The sequence below is a fragment of the Balaenoptera borealis genome (genome assembly GCF_965194805.1).
Source record: "Balaenoptera borealis genome assembly, chromosome: 2".
NCBI classification, from domain to species: Eukaryota; Metazoa; Chordata; class Mammalia; order Artiodactyla; family Balaenopteridae; genus Balaenoptera; species Balaenoptera borealis.
This window is the reverse complement of record NC_138867.1, coordinates 167,895,363-167,918,206: the sequence shown is the minus strand read 5'-3', so window position 1 is coordinate 167,918,206 and position 22,844 is coordinate 167,895,363. Positions and strand designations below refer to the sequence as shown.

The 22,844-nt window shown below is 48.5% G+C and overlaps 1 protein-coding gene across 2 annotated transcripts; it reads right to left on the bottom strand.

Annotated features, from left to right (window-relative positions):
- Positions 1–4,890: 4,890 nt before the first annotated feature.
- Positions 4,891–18,773, bottom strand: GRM6 (glutamate metabotropic receptor 6). Of its 2 annotated transcripts, XM_082379922.1 has the most exons (10): positions 18,687–18,773; positions 17,536–17,752; positions 17,174–17,309; positions 16,363–16,517; positions 14,702–14,842; positions 14,395–14,599; positions 12,461–12,602; positions 11,745–12,368; positions 8,960–9,271; positions 4,891–8,211 (listed from the first exon to the last, which is right to left on the bottom strand). In XM_082379922.1, the coding sequence occupies exons 1-10, from the start codon at positions 18,714–18,716 to the stop codon at positions 8,014–8,016; spliced, it is 2,160 nt and encodes a 719-aa protein (XP_082236048.1). In that variant the 5' UTR covers positions 18,717–18,773; the 3' UTR covers positions 4,891–8,013. The 2 variants fall into 2 exon arrangements, with proteins under 2 accessions (XP_082236048.1, XP_082236047.1); XM_082379921.1 differs by having other exon boundaries at positions 17,536–18,714.
- Between the last annotated feature and the right edge of the window lie 4,071 nt (positions 18,774–22,844).

Genomic DNA, 22,844 nt, shown 5'->3' with positions numbered 1-22,844 from the left:
TGTATTTCTGCGGTGTCTGTTGTAACTTCTCCTTTTTCATTTCTGATTTTATTGATTTGAGTCCTCTCCCTCTTTTTCTTGATGAGTCTGGCTAATGGTTTATCAATTTTGCTTATCTTCTCAACGAACCAGCTTTTAGTTTTATTGGTCTTTGCTATTGTTTTCTTTGTTTCTATTTCATTTGTTTCTGTTCTGATCTTTATGATTTCTTTCCTTCTGCTATCTTTGGGTTTTGTTTGTTCTTCTTTCTCTAGTTGCTTTAGGTGTAAGGTTAGATTGTTTATTTGAGATTTTTCTTGTTTCCTGAGGTAGGCTTGTATAGCTATAAACTTCCCTCTTAGAACTGCTTTTGCTGCATCCCATAGGTTATGGATCATGGTGTTTTCATTGTCATGTGTCTCTAGGTATTTTTTGATTTCCTCTTTGATTTCACCAGTGATCTCTTGGTTATTTAGTAATGTATTGTTTAGCCTCCATATGTTTGTGTTTTTTACGGTTTATTCCCTGTAATTGATTTCTAATCTCATAGTGTTGTGGTCAGAAAAGATGCTTGCTATGATTTCAATTTTCTTAAATTTACTGAAGCTTGATTTGTGACCCAAGATGTGATCAATCCTGGAGAATATTCCATGTGCACTTGAGAAGAAAGTGTAATCTGCTGTTTTTGGACGGAATGACCTATAAATATCAATTAAATCTATCTGGTCTATTGTGTAATTTAAAGCTTGTGTTTCCTTATTAATTTTCTGTTTGGATGATATGTCCATTGGTGTAAGTGAGGTGTTAATGTCCCCAACTATATTTGTGTTACTGTTGATTTCCTCTTTTATAGCTGTTAGCAGTTGCCTTATGTATTGAGGTGCTCCTATGTTGGGTGCATATATATTTATAATCGTTATTATCTTTCTTGGATTGATCCCTTGATCATTATGTAGTGTCCTCCTTTGTCTCTTGTAACATTCTTTATTTTAAAGTCTATTTTTTCTGCTATGAGTATAGCTACTCCAGCTTTCTTTTGATTTCCATTTGCATGGAATATCTTTTTCCATCCCCTCACTTTCAGTCTGTATGTGTCCCTAGGTCTGAAGTGGGTCTCTTATAGACAGCCTATATATGGGTCTTGTGTTTGTATCCATTCTGCAAGCCTGTGTCTTTTGTTTGGAGCATTTAATCCATTCACGTTTAAGGTAATTATCAATATGTATGTCCCTATTACCATTTTCTTAATTGTTATGGGTTTGTTTTTGTAGGTCCTTTTCTTCTCTTGTGTTTCCCGCTTAGAGAAGTTCCTTTAGCATTTGTTGTAGAGCTGGTTTGGTGGTGCTAAATTCTCTTAGCTTTTGCTTGTCTGTAAAGCTTTTGATTTCTCTGTCAAATCTGAATGAGATCCTTGCCAGGTAGAGTAATCTTGGTTGTAGGTTCTTCCCTTTCATCACTTTAAATATATCATACAACTCCCTTATGGCTTGCAGGGTTTCTGCTGAGAAATCAGCTGTTAACCTTATGGGAGTTCCCTTGTATGTTATTTGTCATTTTTCCCTTGTTGCTTTTAATAATTTTTCTTTGTGTTTATTTTTTGCCAGTTTGATTACTATGTGTCTCGGTGTGGTTCTCCTTGGGTTTATCCTGACTGGAACTCTCTGTGCTTCCTGGATTTGGGTGGCTATTTTCTTTCCCATGTTAGGGACGTTTTTGACTATATTCTCTTCAAATATTTCCTCTGGTCCCATCTCTCTCTCTTCTCCTTCTGGGACCCCTATAATGTGAATGTTGTTGCGTTTAATGTTGTCCCAGAGGTCTCTTAGGCAGTCTTCATTTCTTTTCATTCTTTCTTCTTTATTCTGTTCCACAACAGTGAATTCCACCATTCTGTCTTCCAGGTCACTTATCCGTTCTTCTGCCTCAGTTATTCTGCTATTGATTCCTTCTAGTGTAGTTTTCATTTCAGTTATAGTATTGGTCATTTCTGTTTTTTTGTTCTTTAATTCTTCTAGGTCTTTGTTAAACATTTCTTGCAGCTTCTCGATCTTTGCCTCCATTCTTTTTCTGAGGTCCTGGATCATCTTCACTATCATTATTTTGAATTCTTTTTCTGGAAGTTTGCCTATCTCCACTTCATTTAGTTGTTTTTCTGGGGTTTTATCTTGTTCCTTCATCTGGTACATAGCCCTCTGCCTTTTCATCTTGTCTATCTTTCTGTGAATGTGGTTTTTGTTCCACAGGCTGCAGGATTGTAGTTCTTCTTGATTCTGCTGTCTGCCCTCTGGTGGATGAGGCTATCTAAGAGGCTTGTGAAAGTTTCCTGATGGGAGGGACTGGTGGTGGGTAGAGCTGGGTGTTGCTTTGATGAGCAGAGCTCAGTAAAACTTTAATCTGCTTGTCTGCTGATGTGTGGGGCTGGGTTCCCTCCCTGTTGGTTGTTTGGCCTGAGGTGACCCAACATTGGAGCCTACCCAGCTCTTTGGTGGGGCTAATGGCGGACTCTGGGAGGGCTCATGCCAAGGAGCACTTCCCAGAACTTCTGCCAGTCTCCTTGTCCTCATGATGAGCCACAGCGCACCCCCCCCCCCGCCTCTGCAGGAGACCCTACAACAGTAGCAGTTAGGTCTGCTTCAGTCTCCTATGGGGTCACTGCTTCTTCCCCCTGGGTCCCAATGTGCACACTACTTTGTGTGTGCCCTCCAAGTGTGGAGTCTCTGTTTCCCCCAGTCCTGTCAAAATCCTGCAATCAAATCCTGCTAGCCTTCAAAGTCTGATTCTCTAGGAATTCCTCCTCCCGTTGCTGGACCCCCAGGTTGGGAAGCCTGTCGTGGGGCTCAGAACCTTCACTCCAGTGGGTGGACTTCTGTGGTATAAGTGTTCTCCAGTCTGTGAGTCACCCACCCAGCAGTTATGGGAATTGATTTTATTGTGATTGTGCCCCTCCTACCATCTCATTGTGGATTCTCCTTTGTCTTTGGATGTGGGGTATCTTTTTTGGTGAGTTCCAGTGTTTTTCTGTCAATGATTGTTCTGCAGTCATTTGTGATTCCAGTGCTCTCACAAGAGGGAGTAAGCACACATCCTTCTACTCCGCCATCTTGAACCAATCTGGGAGCCATTTCTTAAAATATATGTCTTGACATTATGCATACACACACACACACACACACACACACACATACCCATCCTATTGGGTATAAGTTAGACAGATAGATAGAAAGATGATAAGATAGATAGATAGATAGATAGATCTATCCATCTATTTGTTAGCTTTTCTATATCTATACATACTATATATTCTCTATATCTCTATCTCTTTGTCTAATCTACCTATGAGCGTTCTCCAGAGAAACCAATATGTTCTATTGGTTCTGCTTCTCTGGAGAACTCTGACTGATATACCTCACCTACCTTTCTCACATTGTTTCCTCCACTCGCCCTGCTGCAATCACACCAGCCTCTTGACTGGGTCTTCAGGCACACATGCATGCCCTTGCCCTAGGGCTTCTGCACTGGCCGCTCCATCCACTAGACCCTTCTTACCCCAGATAATTCCATGGCTCACTCCCCACTTCCTTCAAGTTCCACCTTCTCAAGGAAGCTTACACTAACCACTTTATTTAAATTGCAGCCCATCCCCTCTAGTCTTTCCCTTTCTCCCTACCCTTCTATATTTCCTTTTTTCCACAGCACTTTACCACCTCCTAACATATTTCATAATTTATTTGTCTTATATATTGTTTATTGTTTGTCTCCACAACTAGGATGTAAGTTCCATGAAGGAGACAATCCTTGTCTATTTTATAGACTGATGTATCCCAGGTGCTTAGCACAGAGGAAACATCCAATGTTAATTGTTGGAGCAACAACGAATGAGCAGTCTGTCGAGATCAGTGAATCAGAGAGCCAGTGGGTCTGAGATGGGGTGTTGGGACTTGTCAGCTGAGGACTTCGCTTAATGAATGGGGTCTGCATGGACAGTGATTGGTAGGACTAGGAGGGTCAGTAGTAGGTAAATGGGGTCAATGATTTGGGCATCTCTGTGGAGATCATTAAGGAGACTGGCTTTGGGAGAGGCTAATTATCTTGCCCAAAGTCACCCATCTAGTAAGTGGCAGAGCTGGAATTGATCGCAAGATGTCTTAACTTCAGTGCTGTACAAGTCAAGATGTGAAAGCTGACTGAAGGAAGTATACAGTGGCAGGGGCAAGACAAGGTCTGTGGATTCTGGAAATTTTCCCTGTGTAGCAAATCAGAATGGGGAAAAAACTAGAAAGTTGATACTACAGGTAAATTCAGTACTCAAGAGCTCTGGTAGAATAACCTAATGATGCTTAACCTGTCAGATTATATCAGTGAACAGTGCATGAGGCCATGATTCTCTAGACTAATGCACCCTTCCTGCGATTTCTGCCTCTGAGTCTGCAGGTAAATGTGAGAATGAATCACAGCCTGATGCAGGTGTTGGGAGAGGGAAGAACCCACAGCAATGTTCCTATAAATGTGGGGAGCTGGTGCCCTGGCATGATGATTTTGATACTGGTGTGTAGGATGAAAAGGGGGAAAAAACAGAAAGCAGAAAGACTAGTTAAAGTCTTGCGATAGGCTTCCCTGGTGGCGCAGTGGTTGAGAATCTGCCTGCCAACGCAGGGGACACGGGTTCGAGCCCTGGTCTGGGAAGATCCCACATGCCGCGGAGCGACTAGGCCCGTGAGCCACAACTGCTGAGCCTGCGCGTCTGGAGCCTGTGCTCCGCAACAAGAGAGGCCGCGATAGTGAGAGGCCCGCGCACCGCGATGAAGAGAGGCCCCCGCTCGCCGCAACTAGAGAAAGCCCTTGCACAGAAACGAAGACCCAACACAGCCATAAATAAATAAATAAATAAAATTAAAAAAAAAAAAAAAAGTCTTGCGATAGTAATCCATGAATGAAGTGATGAGGCTAAAAACGTCCAAACCCAGTCCCATCACCATTAGTGCCTCTCTACACCTTTCTTTGCCTTTTCCATCCAATCCTCCCACTCAGTCTTCCCCTTTCAGACCTGCAGCCCATCTTGATTCCAACTTTTTGCTCCACAGATTAAAATGCCATCTCTGAAACTCCCAACCTACTTGTCATAGCTTTCAGTACTCTGCTCTTTCCACACTTGAGCAGATTTCCCCCCTCAAAGCCCAAGAGGTGGGAAATGTTTACGTTTAGGAATTTTTCATATTTAGCGGCAAAGACGTCAATATAACAGAGTATTCCTGAAGAGGTTTCCTTCTATAAAATGATGGTGAAAAGATTCACTTGGAATTATCATTTTATTCCATTTTAGAGGGAGTCCTGCAAATCAATAACTATATACAAAAGGAACAGAAAACCCAAGTCAAACGTTTGGGAAAAGTTACATTTATTTACGGAGAGATTACTGAATAAAGTGAGAGACAATGAATGTAATGAATTTGGGAGAAATTTCCAAAGATCACAAAATGTAATAAATGTGACAAAGTTGTAATAAATGTTATAAATGTGTCCAAAAAAACCACACTAGTGAAAATGCATAAGAATATAAGTAATATAAAAAAATCCCTCCTGCACAAGTCTCAACACATTGAACATGGTGAATAAAAGCTTATAACAAAATGTAATCTTACTCTGCTTTAGAGAACTCATACTGGAGAGAAATACTGTGATTGTAATGTGGAAAAGCCTCCAACCAGAACCCGGTTTTCACTGGAATATATAATCCATACTGATGAGAAATCATTCAAGGACAATGAATGTGAGAAAGCCTATAGGTATAGCCTGGCTCTTATTCAACAGAAAATGAAACACACAGGCAGAATGCCTTATAAATTCCACAAATTTGGGGGAAAAACTTTTTTCAGGGGTTCAAATTGATTGATTGGACATTGGAGAAGGCAAACTATGCATGCAAAGAGCATGGAAAAACCTTCAAGGATTTGTCAACCCCCACTGAACATCAAAGAAATGATCCAAGGTAGAGATCTTATGTACACACTGAATGTGGAAAAGCCCTCTTCCAGGAGTCAGAACTTTGTACACATTAGAGAATTCAGAAAGGAGAGAAATCTCACAAATGTACTAAATATGACAATGCCTTTAGCAATAGAGGATGCCCCCACTGCACACAAAATGGTGCATGCATTTTCTACAAGTGACCTGAATGTGAGAAGACCCAGAAGAAGACGACAGAACTCACTGTGCATCAAAGAATCCACATCAGAGAGACCAGTCTGAATGAACGTGTGGGTGTATGAAAGTCTTCAGCAGGAGGCCAGGGCTCTAAGTCTGAAACTTCACATGGGGAGAAAACCTCTAAATGTGGAAAAGCTTTTACTAAGAAATCATTCAAAATCTAAGTCACAGAGTTCAGAGTGGGGAAAACCACAAAATGTAAAAACTGTGGAAAAGTTTTCAACTAGAAGTCAAGACTCACTGTACATCAGAGAATTCATACTGAGAGAAACACCAAGAAAATAATAAATACAGGAAAACCTTCATTTGGAGATCAGAGCTCATTGCTCTCTAAGAGTTAATATAGGAGAAAAACCCTATCAAAGCACTAATGTGGAAATGCCATCAGCAAGAAAACATACCTCATTGTACATCAGGAAACCCACACAGGAGAGAAGCTGTATGAAATAATGAATTTTGGTAAGCATCCAGCAATATATGAAACGTCATAATTCACACTGTGGAGATTTCCTAGGAATGCAACAAATGTGAGGAAGGAGAATCTGTACACCAAAAATGTTATTCTGAGGAGAAGCCCTATTAAAGAATGCAGAAACACCTAGTCCCAAGGTCAAAATTCTTATGCAGAGACTCTGTCTAGGGAAGAGTCTCCATGTTGTATGAAGTGTGGTTGATCTTCAAAATCAGTTCCAGACATTAGATACTACAGAATTCATACTGATAAATAAAAAGAGTCAATTTAACAAATTTAAATTCTACCTTAGAGAAATAAAATTCCATTAACTTAAACTGAACTTTTTGTTAAAAAAAGATTATTGAAAAATGCATTTGAAGTCCAAGCATCTTCCTTCCCATGCCTCATGCTTGACTTTCAAAGGGGACCTCCCCAGGAAATATTGGAAGAGAACAGTTTTGATGTTCATCCTAAGTTATCCACTTGGAATTAATCTTTGCCATGGACACAACTCTCTCTGTCACTGGTCCCAACCTACAACTTGTGAACACCATCCCTTACAGGCATCAGAGGAGGGCAAACGCCACCCTTGCTAGTTTATTCTCACACCCCTACCACCACACAAGTTTATCTGATTTTCTTAAAGTTCAGGGTTCTTTTAAGGGAATACACATGGGAAAGGGAAAAAAAAGCAGTTCTCTAAGAGTGACATCTCCCAGATCCCAGGAGAAAAGATCTCGAGGAAAAGACCCTGCCACAAATAATCTCACGGGAGCATCCCAGTTCCCTCTGCTCATCCCCCTGTCCTGTGCAGGCCCATCTTCTCTCACAGGGCTCTCACCCAAGGCTCAATCCCTCTGTACCAGCAAAATATTTACCCAAGCCCAAGTACTCAGTCCAAAATACCGACCCACAGAGCTCTTGTGGAAACTGCTCCTCCCTGACTCCAACCCTGAATTTCATTCTGGGGTCTACATATTCTCACATGCTGCCCAATCTCCAAATTCTGGTGGTTGATCAAGGGGTGGAAATCCACTCACACTGGACCAAGCCCAAGGCTTCATCATGATCTCTGAACTTCAAACCAGTGAGTGTAAGTTTAGTCCCTCTCCAGAGTAGGATTCTCTCGGTGGCTGTTCCCACCAGGAGTAGAAATTCTGGTCTGCAGAGAGGAAGTATGAAGCCATCATGCACAGAAAAACAGAAAAATGTGTCATGTGGGTCCAGGCCAGCTCCATCCTGCTGGGCGTAGCCTTTGTGGACTCCCCACCCTGATTGCTCACTGCAGATCTGGACTCTTCACAGCTTCCACCATGAAGCGAGGGAAAGAAAAGAACAGAGGACGGGGAGCAATTGTCCCATTCATCCCCTATTTGCTACTTGGGGGCCTCTGTGTCCTCACCCTTGGGTGGGGCTGCCACTGTGGAGGTTGTCTTGAGGCTCCGTTTCCGCTTCTGCACGTTCTGCTCCGGGTGGAACAGGATGACGTAGGTTTTGGGTACATAGAGCATGCCGAGGGACACCGATGCACTCAGGCTTAAGGACACAGTCAGTGTGGTGGTTTGGATGTAGATCTAAGCCACGGAGGAAGGGACCAGGTGGGACTCAGCCCAGGTCTCTCCCGCCCTCCACCCCCACACAGCCTGGAGGTGAGTCTATTTCAGTCCAGTGACTGGGAATGAGCACTCAATAAAGGAGAGCAGTGTAAGCAAAGGCCTCGTGGCATGAAGAATTGGTAGTCACAGTGTGGCTCTGGTATAGGCAGGAAGAAGGGTAAACGACACAGCACTGAGTGGACATGTGACCAAGGGAAGTGAGAGGTTCATTCACAGAGCGACACCTGGGGAAATGGTCCATATGCCTAAAAAGTGCTAGAGCATGTTAATGAATGAATGAACATGTTTTCAAATGTACAAATGAATGGATGAACCAAACCTGAATAAAGGAGCAAGTAGGCAAACAAAGGGAGGATGGAGGTGAATAAACAAATGCTCCACTGTACACATGAATAAATGACTGTCAAACAAATAGACCGATAGATGAATGGATTGGCAGATATAAAGTATATGAAAAGATAATTGAATAAAAGAAAGTTAATTGATGGTTGGAAGAAGCATGGATGAAAAAAATGAATGAATGAACAATGGAAAGGGGACTGAGAGAACAACCGGAGGGAGACTGGAAAGACAAATGAGTACACGAATGAATCAGCCAACCAAGCAATCATTCATATGGGTGGCCCAGCTCTTGGAATAATCGAGCCCTTCCGTGGACAGGCAGGAAACAAACGAGGTCATGAAACCGACTGGGGACCCAGATTACCTTTTCAGCTGACTGGGCAGTGCCAAAGAAGATAGGCACAAAAGCCAACCAGATGATGCAGGTGGTGTACATGGTGAAGCCAATGGGCTTGGCCTCATTGAAGGTCTCAGGCACGCCACGGGCCTTGATGGCGTACACCGTGCATGTGACCATGAGCAAGAGGCTGTAGCCCAGGCAGCCGACGAGGGACAGATCCGACATGTCGCACTTGAGCACCCCTTTGGCCTGCTCTGGTTCTACCGTCCGCTGCTCTTCGTAGTCAATCACACTGTGTGGGGGCTGGGCCCCCAGCCAGGCCATCACTCCCACCACCTGCAGGAGCCAACATGGTATCAAGGACACACTCAGCCTCACCCTCGCCTGAGATCTCTGGCAGGTTAGGGTTGCTTTTAGGCTCCTGGCCTATTGAGTGGGATGCTCAGGCCTGAGAGCCACTGTGGAGAGGGGAGGGTTGTCCAGGAGGGGACTGCCTGGGCAAAGGCCTGTGACACAGGCAGGTGGAGAGAAGGGGCTGCAGTGGAAGTATGTGCTGGGGACATCTGGGCTGATTGGGGAAGGGGCCCTGGATGTCCTCTTCCTGTATTTCAGCCATTACCAGCACCATTTACTGAGGCCAGCAAGGTGCAGTGACTGCAGGCAGAGGCTCTGGAACGGTGACCCTAATCACATCTCCTCTATCTACTGAATGGGAACCCTCATAATCTGTTGTGAGGACATGATGCCAGCTTGGGGGAAGAGTCAGTGCATGTCCCACTGATTAGGAACCAGGCCCAGCAGAGATGTTCCTCTTCACAACCCTCCAGGGACGCAGTATCATGTATTCGGTAGGTGGGAAAACACTAGCTTGATCCAATCTAGCAATATGGCAAACCACGTTCCTGAGGACCCCCTTCCTTCTCCAGATCCAGAGAACTGTTGAACAAGATATAATGAAATTGCGTGTGAATGCATAGTGTGGCTCAAAATATAGAGGCACTGGATGGAGAGCAGTAAGAATGTGAACTGATGCCGGGTGGCCAGGGAGGTCAGAGTCAGACAGGCCCTAACAAGGAGAAGATGGAGTATGAATTCCTTCACACTGAGGGGAGACATGACCTCGAGCCAAGGGAAGCTGGGGAGTAGGAACTAAGACACCTGCATAAAGGTGGGACCCTGGAAGGGCCGTCCCCTACATTTGTGCAGGTCGTTCACTGCACAAGATGCTTGACTTGGGAGGAGCAGGGCTGAAACCTAGCCAACACTTCAGTGCCATACTGTGCACCTGGAGTAGGGCTATGTGATCCTAGAGGAAAGGATGCTTTTTAAATAATTTGTACACCCAGAAGGAGCACCTTTATGTGATTCTCCCAAAGGCAGCAGCTCCATGAACAAGGGACTAATAAAATAAAACTCCACCCACTGTCCAGGAAGGAAGCATGGAGGCTCTTCTTAGAACTCCTCTAGATGGGGGGAAAAGTTGCCCAAGAGAAACTAAAACCCAAGGCCTATGATACACGGGAGTAGCAACCAAAATGTGCCCCACTGAATTTGCAACCCACGTACTTGGTAAAAGAACTAGCATCCCGTACAGGTAGTAAACGCCTACAAAATAATAGAAAGTGAGCAAAGCACAGGAACAGGCACAGGCACATCACAGAAGAGGAAAGTACAAAGGCTAGCTGCACAAGTAAGTAGAGACAAATTAAAACAATAAGATACCATTTCACATCCATCATATTGCTGAATAACCTTGTAAAGTTGAAGGTGTGCATCTTTGAAAAGATTTGGGATTTCTAGAAAGGGAGGTATAATGTGGGAAGTCCATAGGTGAGCCGGAGGGGGGCACTGAATGCAATCTAAACATCTCTATCCTGAGGCAAGAGGTGCCACGGGGGTTTCAGGCAGGAAGCAGTGAGGTGCTTTCGAGGATGGGCTGCGCACTGAGATTCCGGCCCTGACAGAGGACGCTCAGACCCTGCTATGTACCAGAAAATGGCAGCACCTTCCAGTTGTGAAGAACTGGATGGACTGAGGCCTATGGGTGGGAATGACCATGTTATATATGCAGAGCTGGGTAGGAAGAAGGGCTCTCCTGGGGTGGAGGGTGAGCCGTGTCCAAATGAGCTGAGCATGGGCCATCCACCTGGCCCTGAGAACTGGGCTGGCTCTGCAATGTCATACAATGTCACACACACTTGTCTCTTAGCACCCTTTACATAGAAAACATCCAGTGCTTTCCAGACCACAGGAGCCATTTCCAATGTTGTAATATTACCATCTCAGAGAAAACCCTAAAGGAACTCTGCTTTTGCTGCACATACAGCATGAAATTCTGGCCATCTATGGAATTGGATGCTTCACTCCACATAATATCATTAGACCCTGTGCCTCTTATCCAAGTTACCCAGTGACTGGGCAGTAGGAACTCCCTTTATGGAAACAGATTCTCTGCTTGGGGGAAATTCATCAGATTCTCTTTGCTCTGGGAGCCAAACTATGGAAGAGCATGTTCACTTTCTGAAAATAATTTCACTGTTTCACAGAAAAATAACTGGATGCTTGCACTCCCCACCTTACTGATCCATTTTCCTCCAAGGATGAAGCAGGAGGAAACAGCTGCTCCTAAATGAGTTCTTCTAGTTACAGAAACAGTAGCGCCCTATCTCCTGGGACTTTTTTTTTTTTTTTTAACATAGAGGCCAAAATAGAAGAGGGACTCTGATTTTTAAGGTGGAGGTCAGTGCCCGTACCCCCAGCCCCGACCCCGTCTGCCCACCCCGTCACCCTGGGGGCCCCGAGGACCCACCTGCACGGAGGTGAAGCTGAAGGTGATGACAAGCTGCGAAGTGGGGCTGATGAAGGGCGGGGGCGTGACCGAGCGCTTCCCTTGCTCAAAGATGCGGTAGATGCGGTTGGTCTTGGTGAGCAAGGCAGAGTAGCTGAGGGTGGTTCCCAGGCCGAGGAAGAGCCTGCGGGCAGCGCAGACAGCCGCCCCGGGCTCGGCCACCATGAGGAAGGTGACTGTGTAGATGAGGAAGATGCCGGTGAGCAGGACGTAACTGAGCTCGCGGCCGGAGGCCCGGACGATGGGCGTGTTGTTGTGCCGCACGAAGGTGGCCACAACTGTGGTGGTGGCCATGATACCCAGCACGGCCAAGAGGAGGGGCGGGGCCGCCCAGGGCGAGGACCAGGACAGGCGGACCACTGGCGTGGGGCGGCAGCCCGTGTGGTTGCGCGTGGGCCTCATGTCCCGGGGGCAGGCCTCGCAAGTGAACTCGTCCACCTGGAAGCGGTACCCGTCGCAGGCCTCACAGTGCCAACAGCAGGGGACTCCCTTCACCATCTTTTTCCGCTCCCCCGGCCCACAGGGGAGGCTGCACTGAGACTCGGGTACCTCTCGGGGGTCTCCCGACCACTGCAGGGCTTCCACCTGGGACACAGGGAACACCGGGACCTGCGACTCCCGCCTCCAGGAAGGTGAGTCCGCCTCCCTGTGCCCAGAGCGCATCCTGTGCCACTCACATCCAGCCTGAGGGTCTCTGCCCACTGGCCCACAGCCTGGTAGCTGCCACTGCCCGCACTGCCATTGGTCACCTGGTACTGGAAGATGTCGTATCGCCCGGGTGCATCCCCGTTCTCATTGAACATCACAGGGGTTCCTGCGCTGCCTGGAAGGAGAGCCTGTCATCCTCAGCTGGTTCTCGAGCCCATCAAAGGCCCAGCCGGGACAAAGGAAGAGCTTAGCAAGCACGTGAAAAGGTGCTCAGCATCGCCTATCATCAGGGAAATTTGGATCAAAACCGCAGTGAGATACCACCTCACACCCATTTAGGATAGCCACTGTCAAAACAACAGAAAGTAAGTGTTGGCAAGTATACGGAGACATTGAAACCCTATACTTCACTGGTGGGAATGCGAAATGATGCAGTCACTCTGGAAAACAATATGGTGGTTCCTCAAGAAATTAAACATAGAATTACCACACAATCCAGCAATTTCTTTTCTAGCTATATACCCAAAATAATGGAAAGCAGGGACTCAAAGAGATATTTGTACACTTATGTTCACAGCAGCATTATTCACAGTAGCTAAGACGTGGAATAAACGCAAGCGTCCATCAACGGATGAACGGGTAAGCAAATTGTGGTCTATACATACAATGGAATATTATTCAGCCTTAGAAAGGATGGAAATTCTGACACATTCTACAACATGGATGAACCTTGAGAACATTATGATAAGTGAAATAAGCCAGTCACAAAAGGACAAATACTGTGTGATTCCACTCATATGAGGTACTTAGAGCAGTCAAATTCATAGACAAAATGTAGAATGCTGGGGGAGGGGGAAATGGGGAGTTAGTGTTTAATGGGTACAGAGTTTCAGTTCTGTACAATGAAAAGAGTTCTAGAGATTGACTGCACAACAATGTACACCACTAAACTGTACACTTAAAAATGGTTAAGATAGTAAATATTATGCTATGTGCATGTTACCACAATTTAAAAAGAATAAGAAAGAGCTTAACTGCGCAGGCAAGAGGATGAGTTCAGACTTACAAAGGTACTGATTTGAACAATCAGCTTTATTTCTTTTAGAAGCTTGTTCTACCAGCTTGCAGAGCTGTTCTGGAGTGCTATTAAGTCATGCTCTTTATTTATTTATTTATAACTTTTTGGCCACTCGGCATGAGGGATCTTAGTTCCCTGACCAGGGATCGAACCTGTGTCCCCTGTGGTGGAAGCACAGAGTCTTAACCACTGGACCGCCAGGGAAATCCCTAAGTCATGCTCTTTTAACAGAGAGCTTGGCAGAGAAAAGGTGCTCAACATTTGGTGGAAGAAGAGAGTTCTTAATTTACTAAAGGATTGTAATTGAACACAATGTGAAGCCCCCCCAGCAAACCATAAGCACGGCTGAGTCCATCTGGGCCTTTTCAGAAACCCTTATTCTGAGCCCTGACCATGTGCCAGGCCCTCCACTCATATTGGGGGGACACAGACTCATGCCTTGTGCTCAGGCAGCACAGGGCCTGGCTGGGGAGGCATTCGGAGGCCTGAGACTCGGAGTGGGCTGCCTGTCCACTGTGCAAGCAGTGCCTTTGCACAGTCTGCACTGTGCCCCATGCGTGCCCTCAGAGACCAGACGACTCCAAACTCTGTGCAATGGAGAGGAGAGTTGTGTGTGACCCTCTGAGGGATCCAGGCAGAAGGGGTCACAGAGAAGCTCCCCAACACCTGGAATTTGCAGCCTGGGGCAGGAGGTACTGAAGGCTGGAGAAGGAGGAGTGTTAAAAACTGTTCCCCAGAACTTGGCTTGAGCCTCCAGCTCTCAGGCCCAGATGCTCCCACTATACCTTTCTGCTCTCCCATTCCTTCCATCCTGAGTCGTCCCAGGTCCTGAGAACTCCATCCCAGCAGGTTTCCCCTCATTCACGTAGGGGCTCTGGCTCCCACTCACCATTGAAACGTACAGCTCGAATATACTGCAGCAGCATCCGCCCGTCGGTGGGCTCCATTGCGGGGCACAGGCCTGTGTGCCCGGGGCAGAGAGCCTGGTGCATGCTGTGGAGGGCGTGGGCAATGGCGTACACAGCATCGATCACAAACTGCACCTTCCCTTCCTGCTCGTAGGCAGAGTCCCGGCCGATGCGTTCCTCACCTGTCCTAGGGATGCCCAGAGGAAGTGTGCCTGGCTCCCAGATGCCCAGCCGGGCCTCCCACCTTCTCCCTCACCACCCTCGCCACCCTGGGCAGCTCTCACCTGTGCATTTGCGGGTGGAATCGTCTGACTGGGTACCTGAGCTGGTCAGTTTGCAGTTAAAATTCTCTTCCCAGAACTCAGCAAACCAGATGTTCCGGCGGTTGTTCTCCAGGGAGCGAGTCATGAAGTACTGGTCAAATCCTGAGAGACAGGGAAGGAGGGAGGGGGCTGGCAATAGTCTGAGCCAGCCACAGCTCACTACTTGTGTCCCTTCACTGCTTGCTTACTTTGCAGCTGGGGATACCCATGTGACCAATTTCTGGCCTGGCCAATGAGTTCAAAGCCATCTAGGGACTCCATGGTAAATTTGCAACCTGATACAAGCTCAGAGCCTCACCACATGAGAGAATTTTTTGCTGCCTTTTCTTTCCTGGTTAGGATGCTGCTATGAAGATGTAATGGGTGGAGCTTCAGCAGCCACTTTGTGAATAAAACACCACAATCAAGAAGGCACATGGGACTTCCCTGGTGGTGCAGTGGTTAAGAATCTGCCTGCCAGTGCAGGGAACACGAGTTCGAGCCCTGGTCCAGGAAGATCCCACATGCCACGGGGCAACTAAGCCCATGTGCCACAAATACTGAGCCTGAGCTCTACAGCCTGCAAGCCACAACTACTGAGCCCACATGCCACAGCTACTGAAGCCCACACACCTAGAGCCTGTGCTCCGCAACAAGAGAAGCCACCGCAATGGGAGGCCCGTGCACCGCAACGAAGAGTAGCCCCCGCTCACCACAACTAGAGAAAGCCCACACGCAGTAACAAAGACCAACCGCAGCCAAAAATAAATAAATAAATAAATTCATTAAAAAAAACAAAAACAAAAACAGGTTGACTTTAAAAAAAAAAGAAGGCATATGGCAACTACAGAGGATGGTGGAACAGAAGGGGAGACAGAGCTCAGGGCTCTGAGAACATCATTGACTCACTGCCCCAAACATGAAGTTGCCCCTACTTTGAAACCTCTTGTCTTGTAATGAAACGCCGTTATTGCTAAAACCACTCTCAGTCTAGTCTGTTGCTTGCAGCTGAATGCATTCTATGGGAAAGAAAGAGTGTAAGGGTGGGTGTACCCCTCCAAAAGGCTGGGAGCCCCTGGGAGTCAGGGCTCAGCATTTACAAGGGTCTGTGCTTCACAAAATAGCCCCGAAGTGCCTCATCAAAGCATCTTCAGTTTAGCCTTTGGGGAAATGAGCAATCCTAGTGTAAAGTGGCCATCTTTCCTGCATTCTTCCAGATATTCACACGCGGGATGGTGGAGGAGGGGTGGAGAGGAAGGCCTCATTAATTGATCAACAGGACAGTATGACCCACATCCTTGGTTTCTATCCCTCCCACAGTCACCCTCAAATTAGAGTGCCTTTGGCAGAACCAGGAATACAGGCATTGAATTAACACAAAACTAAACAAACAAACAAAACCTAACAATTCTTCACCCTGTAGAGTGGGATGTGCAATTCCTCATTTGCCAATTCATTCAAACACTGCTTGGAGGGATGTATTCACAGAACCTCAGAATTCTAGAATCTGGGAATCCTAGAAGGGACCCTGGATCACGGTACAATTTTATAGAAGGGGAAAATGAGCACCCCCCGAGAGGGGATCGCGGGGAAGGATAAATATGGGTGGGAGATGCAGTGGGGAAGGGCGTCCCCCCACTCACCATCAATAGAGGCCCTTTTGGGCAGGATGGTGATGGCTCCCACGGCCACGTCCTCCAGGTTCAGGATGGGTGAGATCTTGGCTCCCCAGCTGTCTGAGCCAACCCACAGGAAGTAGCTGGTCAGGTTGGCCTGGCGTGCAGCCTCCAGGACCCTCCTGGTAAGGATAGGGTAGGGGTGAGTGAGGGCCGGAGAGCCTCCTCCAACTTAACTCTGGTCACTTTCCATTCTTCTCTCTCCATCTATCCCATTCTGCATCACTCATCAGACCCTTTGTTTATCGGGAAAAGTAGGATGTAGGGAGGTTAGGACACTTGCCCTGGGTTTCTCAGGTAGTAAAGGGTCCAGCCAGGCTCTGACCCCAGGCCTGCCCTCTTGTTCTACGCACCGTAGTCCACTGCACGCTGCCTTTAAGAAGGGCCTACCTTCTCTTGCTGGGGCTCAGGCCGGGGTCCATGGCCTTCTGCTGATACCCTCCTACCCCTGGGAGCCCTTCCCTGACAGCTCATTTTCTGCACTTACATGTGCCCACCAGTCTCTCCCCCACTGTTAATTATAGAAACAGACACATATTCTTGTGTTTCCCTGGCAAGGTTTGGAGCATCTTCACCCAGACCAGGCCTGGTTCATTTCTGGGGGCACCAGACAGAGAGGTGGCAGTAGAAAAGGTATGTGGGGGCAGGAAGGGAAGGGAAGGCGAGAAAGAGGGAAAGGACGATGTACGTGGCTGGCTGGGATATGTGAGAAGAGGTGGCAGGGTCTTCAAGGAGAGCCTCTGAAGAACACAGTGATTGAACATGCCATCTGTCCCACCTGATGTCATCCTCGTTGGCAAAGATGATGATGCCCCGGGCATTTGGTGTCTCCATGAGTCTCCTGATCACCTTATTGAATTCTCCTGGCTTTGGTTCCCTGGGAATCTTGATGGACTGGGCAATACAGACGCCCCCTGGGTGTCGGAGATGCCAAAGTCAGCTGCGGTCCCACCCATTCACCCACCAGGGCCACCACCACTCATGACTGTGGCAGGGGCTAAGTCTTTCAAAGGACCCCCACAGGGGGCACCATCCAGGCTCCCCATCATGAACCCAGTGCCCTAACTCACTGCTTACGCCCTGTCCAACGGACCCTCTCTAGGCTCCTTCATGCCTCAGACCCCCCTGCCCCAAGCTCACCAGCCTCTCGGGAGATCTGCACAAAGGCGTCAACCCCACTCTCGCCATAGTTGCCCTCGGAGGCCAGCGTGGACACGTAGTTCCATCCCAATGCCCGCACGATGTCCACCATGGCCTGGGCCTGGTAGGAGTCAGGTGGCACCACACGGGAGAAGAAGTCATAGCGTGTGGAGTCGCTGAGCTCAGGGGCCGTGGAAGCGTAGCTTATCTGGGGGATCTGGAGTGGGGAAGGACACCTGGGCTGTGGATGGAGGGTCAGTAACCCTAGGGAGGGAGGGCAATGAGGACCCAGGACATGGACATTTGGGGTTAGAGTGCTGGGGGCAAGCTGGAACAGCCACATAGAGAGGCCAGGAGGGGCAGAGCAGGCAGGAGGGCTGGGGAGGGGTTATTTGATTGAAGGCTGTGTCTGGCCTAATGGAGGGGCCTGTTTGGAACTGGGTTTATCTGTGTGTATTAGAGTGATTAATAGCGAGGATTACAGCTGAGCTGATCCAGGAGAAGGAGTGGGGGCAGTAGGTGTGAAAGCAGAGTGGAGAATGGTGGCTGGGGAGGCTGGGAAGAGGGCGGCTAGCACAGAAGAGGGTGTATCCCTCATGTTAAAGAAAGACTCATGAGCAAAAAAAAAAAAAGGAAAAGAAAACAAAAACACACATAAAAGGGAGCAGGTGGGAGCTGGTATGAAGGTGAGCAGAGAGGGGGAGGTTCTGGAAGAAGCGGGCTGGAGCTGGTCTAGGGAAGACAGAGATGTTTGAAGCTAAAACAGAAAGGAAGGGTGGAGTGTGAAGACGTTACGGAAAGGAGAGGAGAAGAGAGAGAAGGAAAGATGGAAGGAAGAAGGGGGAAGAGAGAGACAGGGAGATGGAAAGAGAAAATCAAGAAGAAAGACAAAGAAAGAGGGAAAATGAGAGAAAACGAGGCAGAGAAACACTCATGGGTTACGGTGCAATTAATGGACGCCGTAGTTACCTCGGGCACTCTAGACGCTTTAATGTTCCGAACAACCTTCCCAGACAGGCTTGCGTCTGGCCCAGGGGACAAGGTTTCTTTGCGAACTAGAGTGATTCTCGCAAGGAGACCAGACCTCAGCCACGCCCAGGGAAAGGACGAGGGAGAGACGCTGCAACCCGGGAGCTCCCCCGGGCCCTCACCGCAAACAGGCGCAGCACGTTGGCGACCATGATGGAGACGGAGCTGGCCGAGGCGCCCACGACAGCCACCACGCGCTCAGGGGGCGCGGCGCGCATCGGGGGGACGCCGCCTGGGCAGCGCACGGCCGCCTCGTCGCCGTCGCTGCGGCCGCGGATCAGCGCCTGCACGAAGCTCAGCGCCTGCTCCAGCGCGTACGTGTCCCGCGAGCAGGTGTCGAGCAGCCGCGCGCCCAGGCGCACCCCGGGCAGCAGCTCGGGGTCGGCGTTCACGCGGTCCAGCGCGTACAGCATGGCCTCCAGCCGGTGCACGCCCTGCTCCTTCTTCAGCGGCCCGCACGCTCTGCCCGCCGCGCCCCGTGCGTGCACCGGGAACAGGCCGCCCAGCGTGAGGCCGCCCGCCAGGCGCACCGAGCCCGCGGCGCCCGCCACGCCCGCCTGCGCCAGCGCCAGCAGCAGCGGCAGCAGCGCCAGGACCCCGGCCATCGGCTCGGGGGCTGCGGGAGGAAGACGGGGTGGGGACGGGAACAGAACGGGAGAACGCTCTGAGCGCCCGGCAGAGGAAGGACCCGGGTTGGCGGAAAGGCGAGGGAGCCCCAAGCCTTGGGGAGAGGGGAGGCGCGCAGTACATAAATATTGGCCGAGCCAGCTGGAGAAGATAGGAAGCATCAACTCGGCCAGCTTTCCCGGGCCACCTGGCTCTCACACCCTCTGAACCTCATCACCTGGGTCCCCCCTGCCCGACCACTGTCTCCACCGCTCCAGTCCTACCCCTGCCCTCCCCGACAGCCCTGGGCCGCTCTTTCTGGGAGTCCATCCCCAGCGCACACCCAGGCCCCCTCTGTAGCCACACTCACCTGCGCCAGCCGCTGTCGGTTCAGGACGGGACAGTGACAGATGCCGAGGGCCCTGAGGAAGAGAGGATTTAAGGATTCTGGGGAAGGGATGAGAGGCCGCCCTGAGGGCGGAGACCCGTCCTGAGCAAGGCGTGTGCGCAGGACTGGCTCTCTCCACATCTCCTTTCCCTCCCTCTCCTACTCCCTGGGTCTGTTTCTTTCCGTCTTTGGATATGTGTCTGACACACACACTCTGTCCTTTTCTGTCTTCTGGTCTCTCTATTTCTCATCTCTGTCTCCGGCTTTCTCTACCCACCCCTCTCCCTTCTCTCTTTCTTCTCTTTCTGCCTCGGTCTCATTCTATCTCTCTCTGTCAGTGTCCCTTTCTCTCATTGTCTCTCTCTGTCTCTTACCCGTTTTCTGTTACTCTTCCTCTCTCTTCTGGCCACCAGTGTCTTGGCTCAGGCTGCTTAAGGCACTTCCCAGCTTCCTCCTTGCAAATCCCTGCAATAAACCTGTGAGTGGAGTGAGAAAGGAACACGGGCTGAGCAAACAGGATTGCACCTGAACAGGAGGAGGGAGAACAGGGCTGAGTTGGAAGAAGGCAGGAGCAAGCAGACCTTTAATGGTAGCAAGGTCTCTGCTTATCACACACACACAACCCTACAAAGAAGAGACCTCTACCATCAGACCCATTTTGCAGTTGGGGAAGTAGAGACCTCAAGGAGTTAAGTGACTCGCCCAAGGTCACACAGTGGACATGTGTCAGCATCAGGATTTGTACTCAGGTTGGTGTGAAACGAGCAGCCCTCACTGCCTTTGATGGAGGGAGGGGACAGGGCAGGCTTGGCCTGCAGTTCCCACCCCTGCCTCTTGCATCTGATGATGGAACCCTAAGGAGTTGCTCTTCTGGTGGTTCATAAAGCCTTCCTGGGTCTGGGGTCTGAAGCAGTGACACACTGTGTGAGGCTCTTGGTACCTGAGTTTCCTCATCTCAGGTTTTGGGCCAAGGTGATGGACACTTTTACCACCATCCCCATCTGAGGTCCTGGATTTGCCTTTCTGACACTGAGAGCAAAGTGCATCCTGGAGACAGGTGGTGAGCTCTGAGCCCCAGGGATTAGCAAGTTCGTGCTAAGGGGGGCTGAGCTGGCTTGGGCTCCATTAGAGAGGGTGGATTAGGGTGGTCACAGGGATTTGGGCAAAGCTGGCAGAGGGAGCAAGCAAAAGCTGTGTCACCCTTCTCCCTTCCCTCACCACATCCAAGGGCCCTGATTGTCTCTGTTTTCAGAGCTGTCCAGACACCTGTCCTTGGCAGAGTTGGGAGGCCCAGCTTGGCCTTCACCCATTTTACAGGTTGGGAAGCATGGGGCACTTAGCTGGTGCTAGGCCCCAAGCTTGACGTTGCAGAAGTCTGTACAAACTGGGCATTTGAGGTAGTAGGTTCCTGCCGCTGGGCTCACACAGCCCCCCGCAGCCCTCCCCTGCTCAGGACAGGTTAGACAGGGCCACAGCTGACTTCACAAAACAGGTTCCTGACTCACAGGATGAGAGCATCTCACTGGTTCCCTGAGTATAGGATGGACCACCAGGGAGCTGGGGCAATAGCCCTCACTGTGGTGCAGGAGGGAGGTGAGTGTCTGACCAGAGTGCGGGAGGTGGAAGGGGAGAGAAGTAGGTGAGTTCCTGGCAAGGGGAAGAACCAGCTCTGAGGATGAAGAGGGAGGCATCATGGCTGGGGCATCTGGGAGGAGGAAGTAGCCACCCGTGAGCATGTGAGGACCAGGACCAGGGCAGAGCAGGTCAGAGGAGGGCAGAAACCAAGACTTTGGTTTTGGACACAGGAAAGCCAAGAATTTCATTTGAGATTTGAAAGGATAGGTCAAGCTCCTGGTTAGATTCAGTAAAGGGGGAAATTTAATACAGCAGATTCCACAGTTTAAAAATTTCAGTTCAATGTTTTGAGTACCAATGTCTAGACTCCATAATGTTCTCTTCTGGGGCTTATAGGAAGTGTTGAGAGTAGTAATTAAGTAATTACAATGGGTGTTAAAAGCTTACACTTACTGTGTGAAATATATATATATAAATCTCCTTCATTCTCACAACACTCTCTGTGAAGTCGGTGTCAGTATCATCCCCATATTACAGATGAGAAAACTGAGGTACTGAGGAGCACAGAGAGGTAAGGAACTAATTTACCCAGGATTGCACAAACATTAAGTAACAGAGTTGGGATAGTGAAGCCAAGTCAGGCTGACTCTGAACTAGGCTATTGCTCACTGGGCTATACAGATGACATCAGTGCATATACATCTTTCTAACTATACATTTCTCTTTGCACCTCCCACCACGCCCCTGCTTGTTGTAGATGTAATCCTGACAGAAAGGGAAGAGAGTGCTACAGAAATTACAGAAATTACAATTTGTTTATTTTGAACGTGTGGTTTTTTGGTTCCTGGGGAATTCCAACTCTGGAATTCCTTTGGAAGCAAGAGTCTCTCACCACATATATTAAGTTGATAGAGCTGCCATAACAGAGTACCACACACACAACAGATGTTTATTGTCTTATGGTTCTGGAACCTGGAAATCTGAAGTCAAGGTGTCAGCAGGGTTGGTTCCTTCTGGAGGCTGTGAGGGAAGAATCTGTTCCAGGCCTCTCTTCTTGGCTTGGCTTCTCCCTGTGTCTCCACATTGTTTCCCTCTGTACATCCAAATCCACTTCTTATAAAGACACCAATCATATGGGAACAGGGCCCACCCTAAAGACCTCATTTCACCTTGGTTACCTCTGTAACAACTCTATCTCCAAATAAGGTCACATTCTGAGGTACCGGAGGTTAGGACTTCAACATACAAATTTGGGTGCGGAGGGGCAGGGGGTGACACACACAGATCAGCCCATAACACCTCGAAAAACTTTGCAAATGAGCTTTCTTCGTAGTCTGCCAGTCCTTTGCTTTGGGACAATAATAACTGATAACATGAGTTGTGAGGTGAGTAGAGGCAGCTTGAGCCAAGGATTTGACACTGTGGACTCAGTGATATTACTCACGTGTGAAATATACTTGAGAAACTGTTCATTTTAAGGGAACTATTTGCTAAATAGCAGGGTATTCATTGGGAGATACTGCCTAATTGTTGTTGTTTATGATGGCAAACCTTTAACCAGAGTATACATTTTCTTCAAAATTAGAGAAATCAAAGTGAGGAAAGCCATAGAATGAATCTCAGAGAAGTTATCCCTGATATAGTGTAGAACAGCAGTCAGAAAAAAATTTTTTTAATTAATGGAACTTAGATTTAATGGAATTTTCTCCAT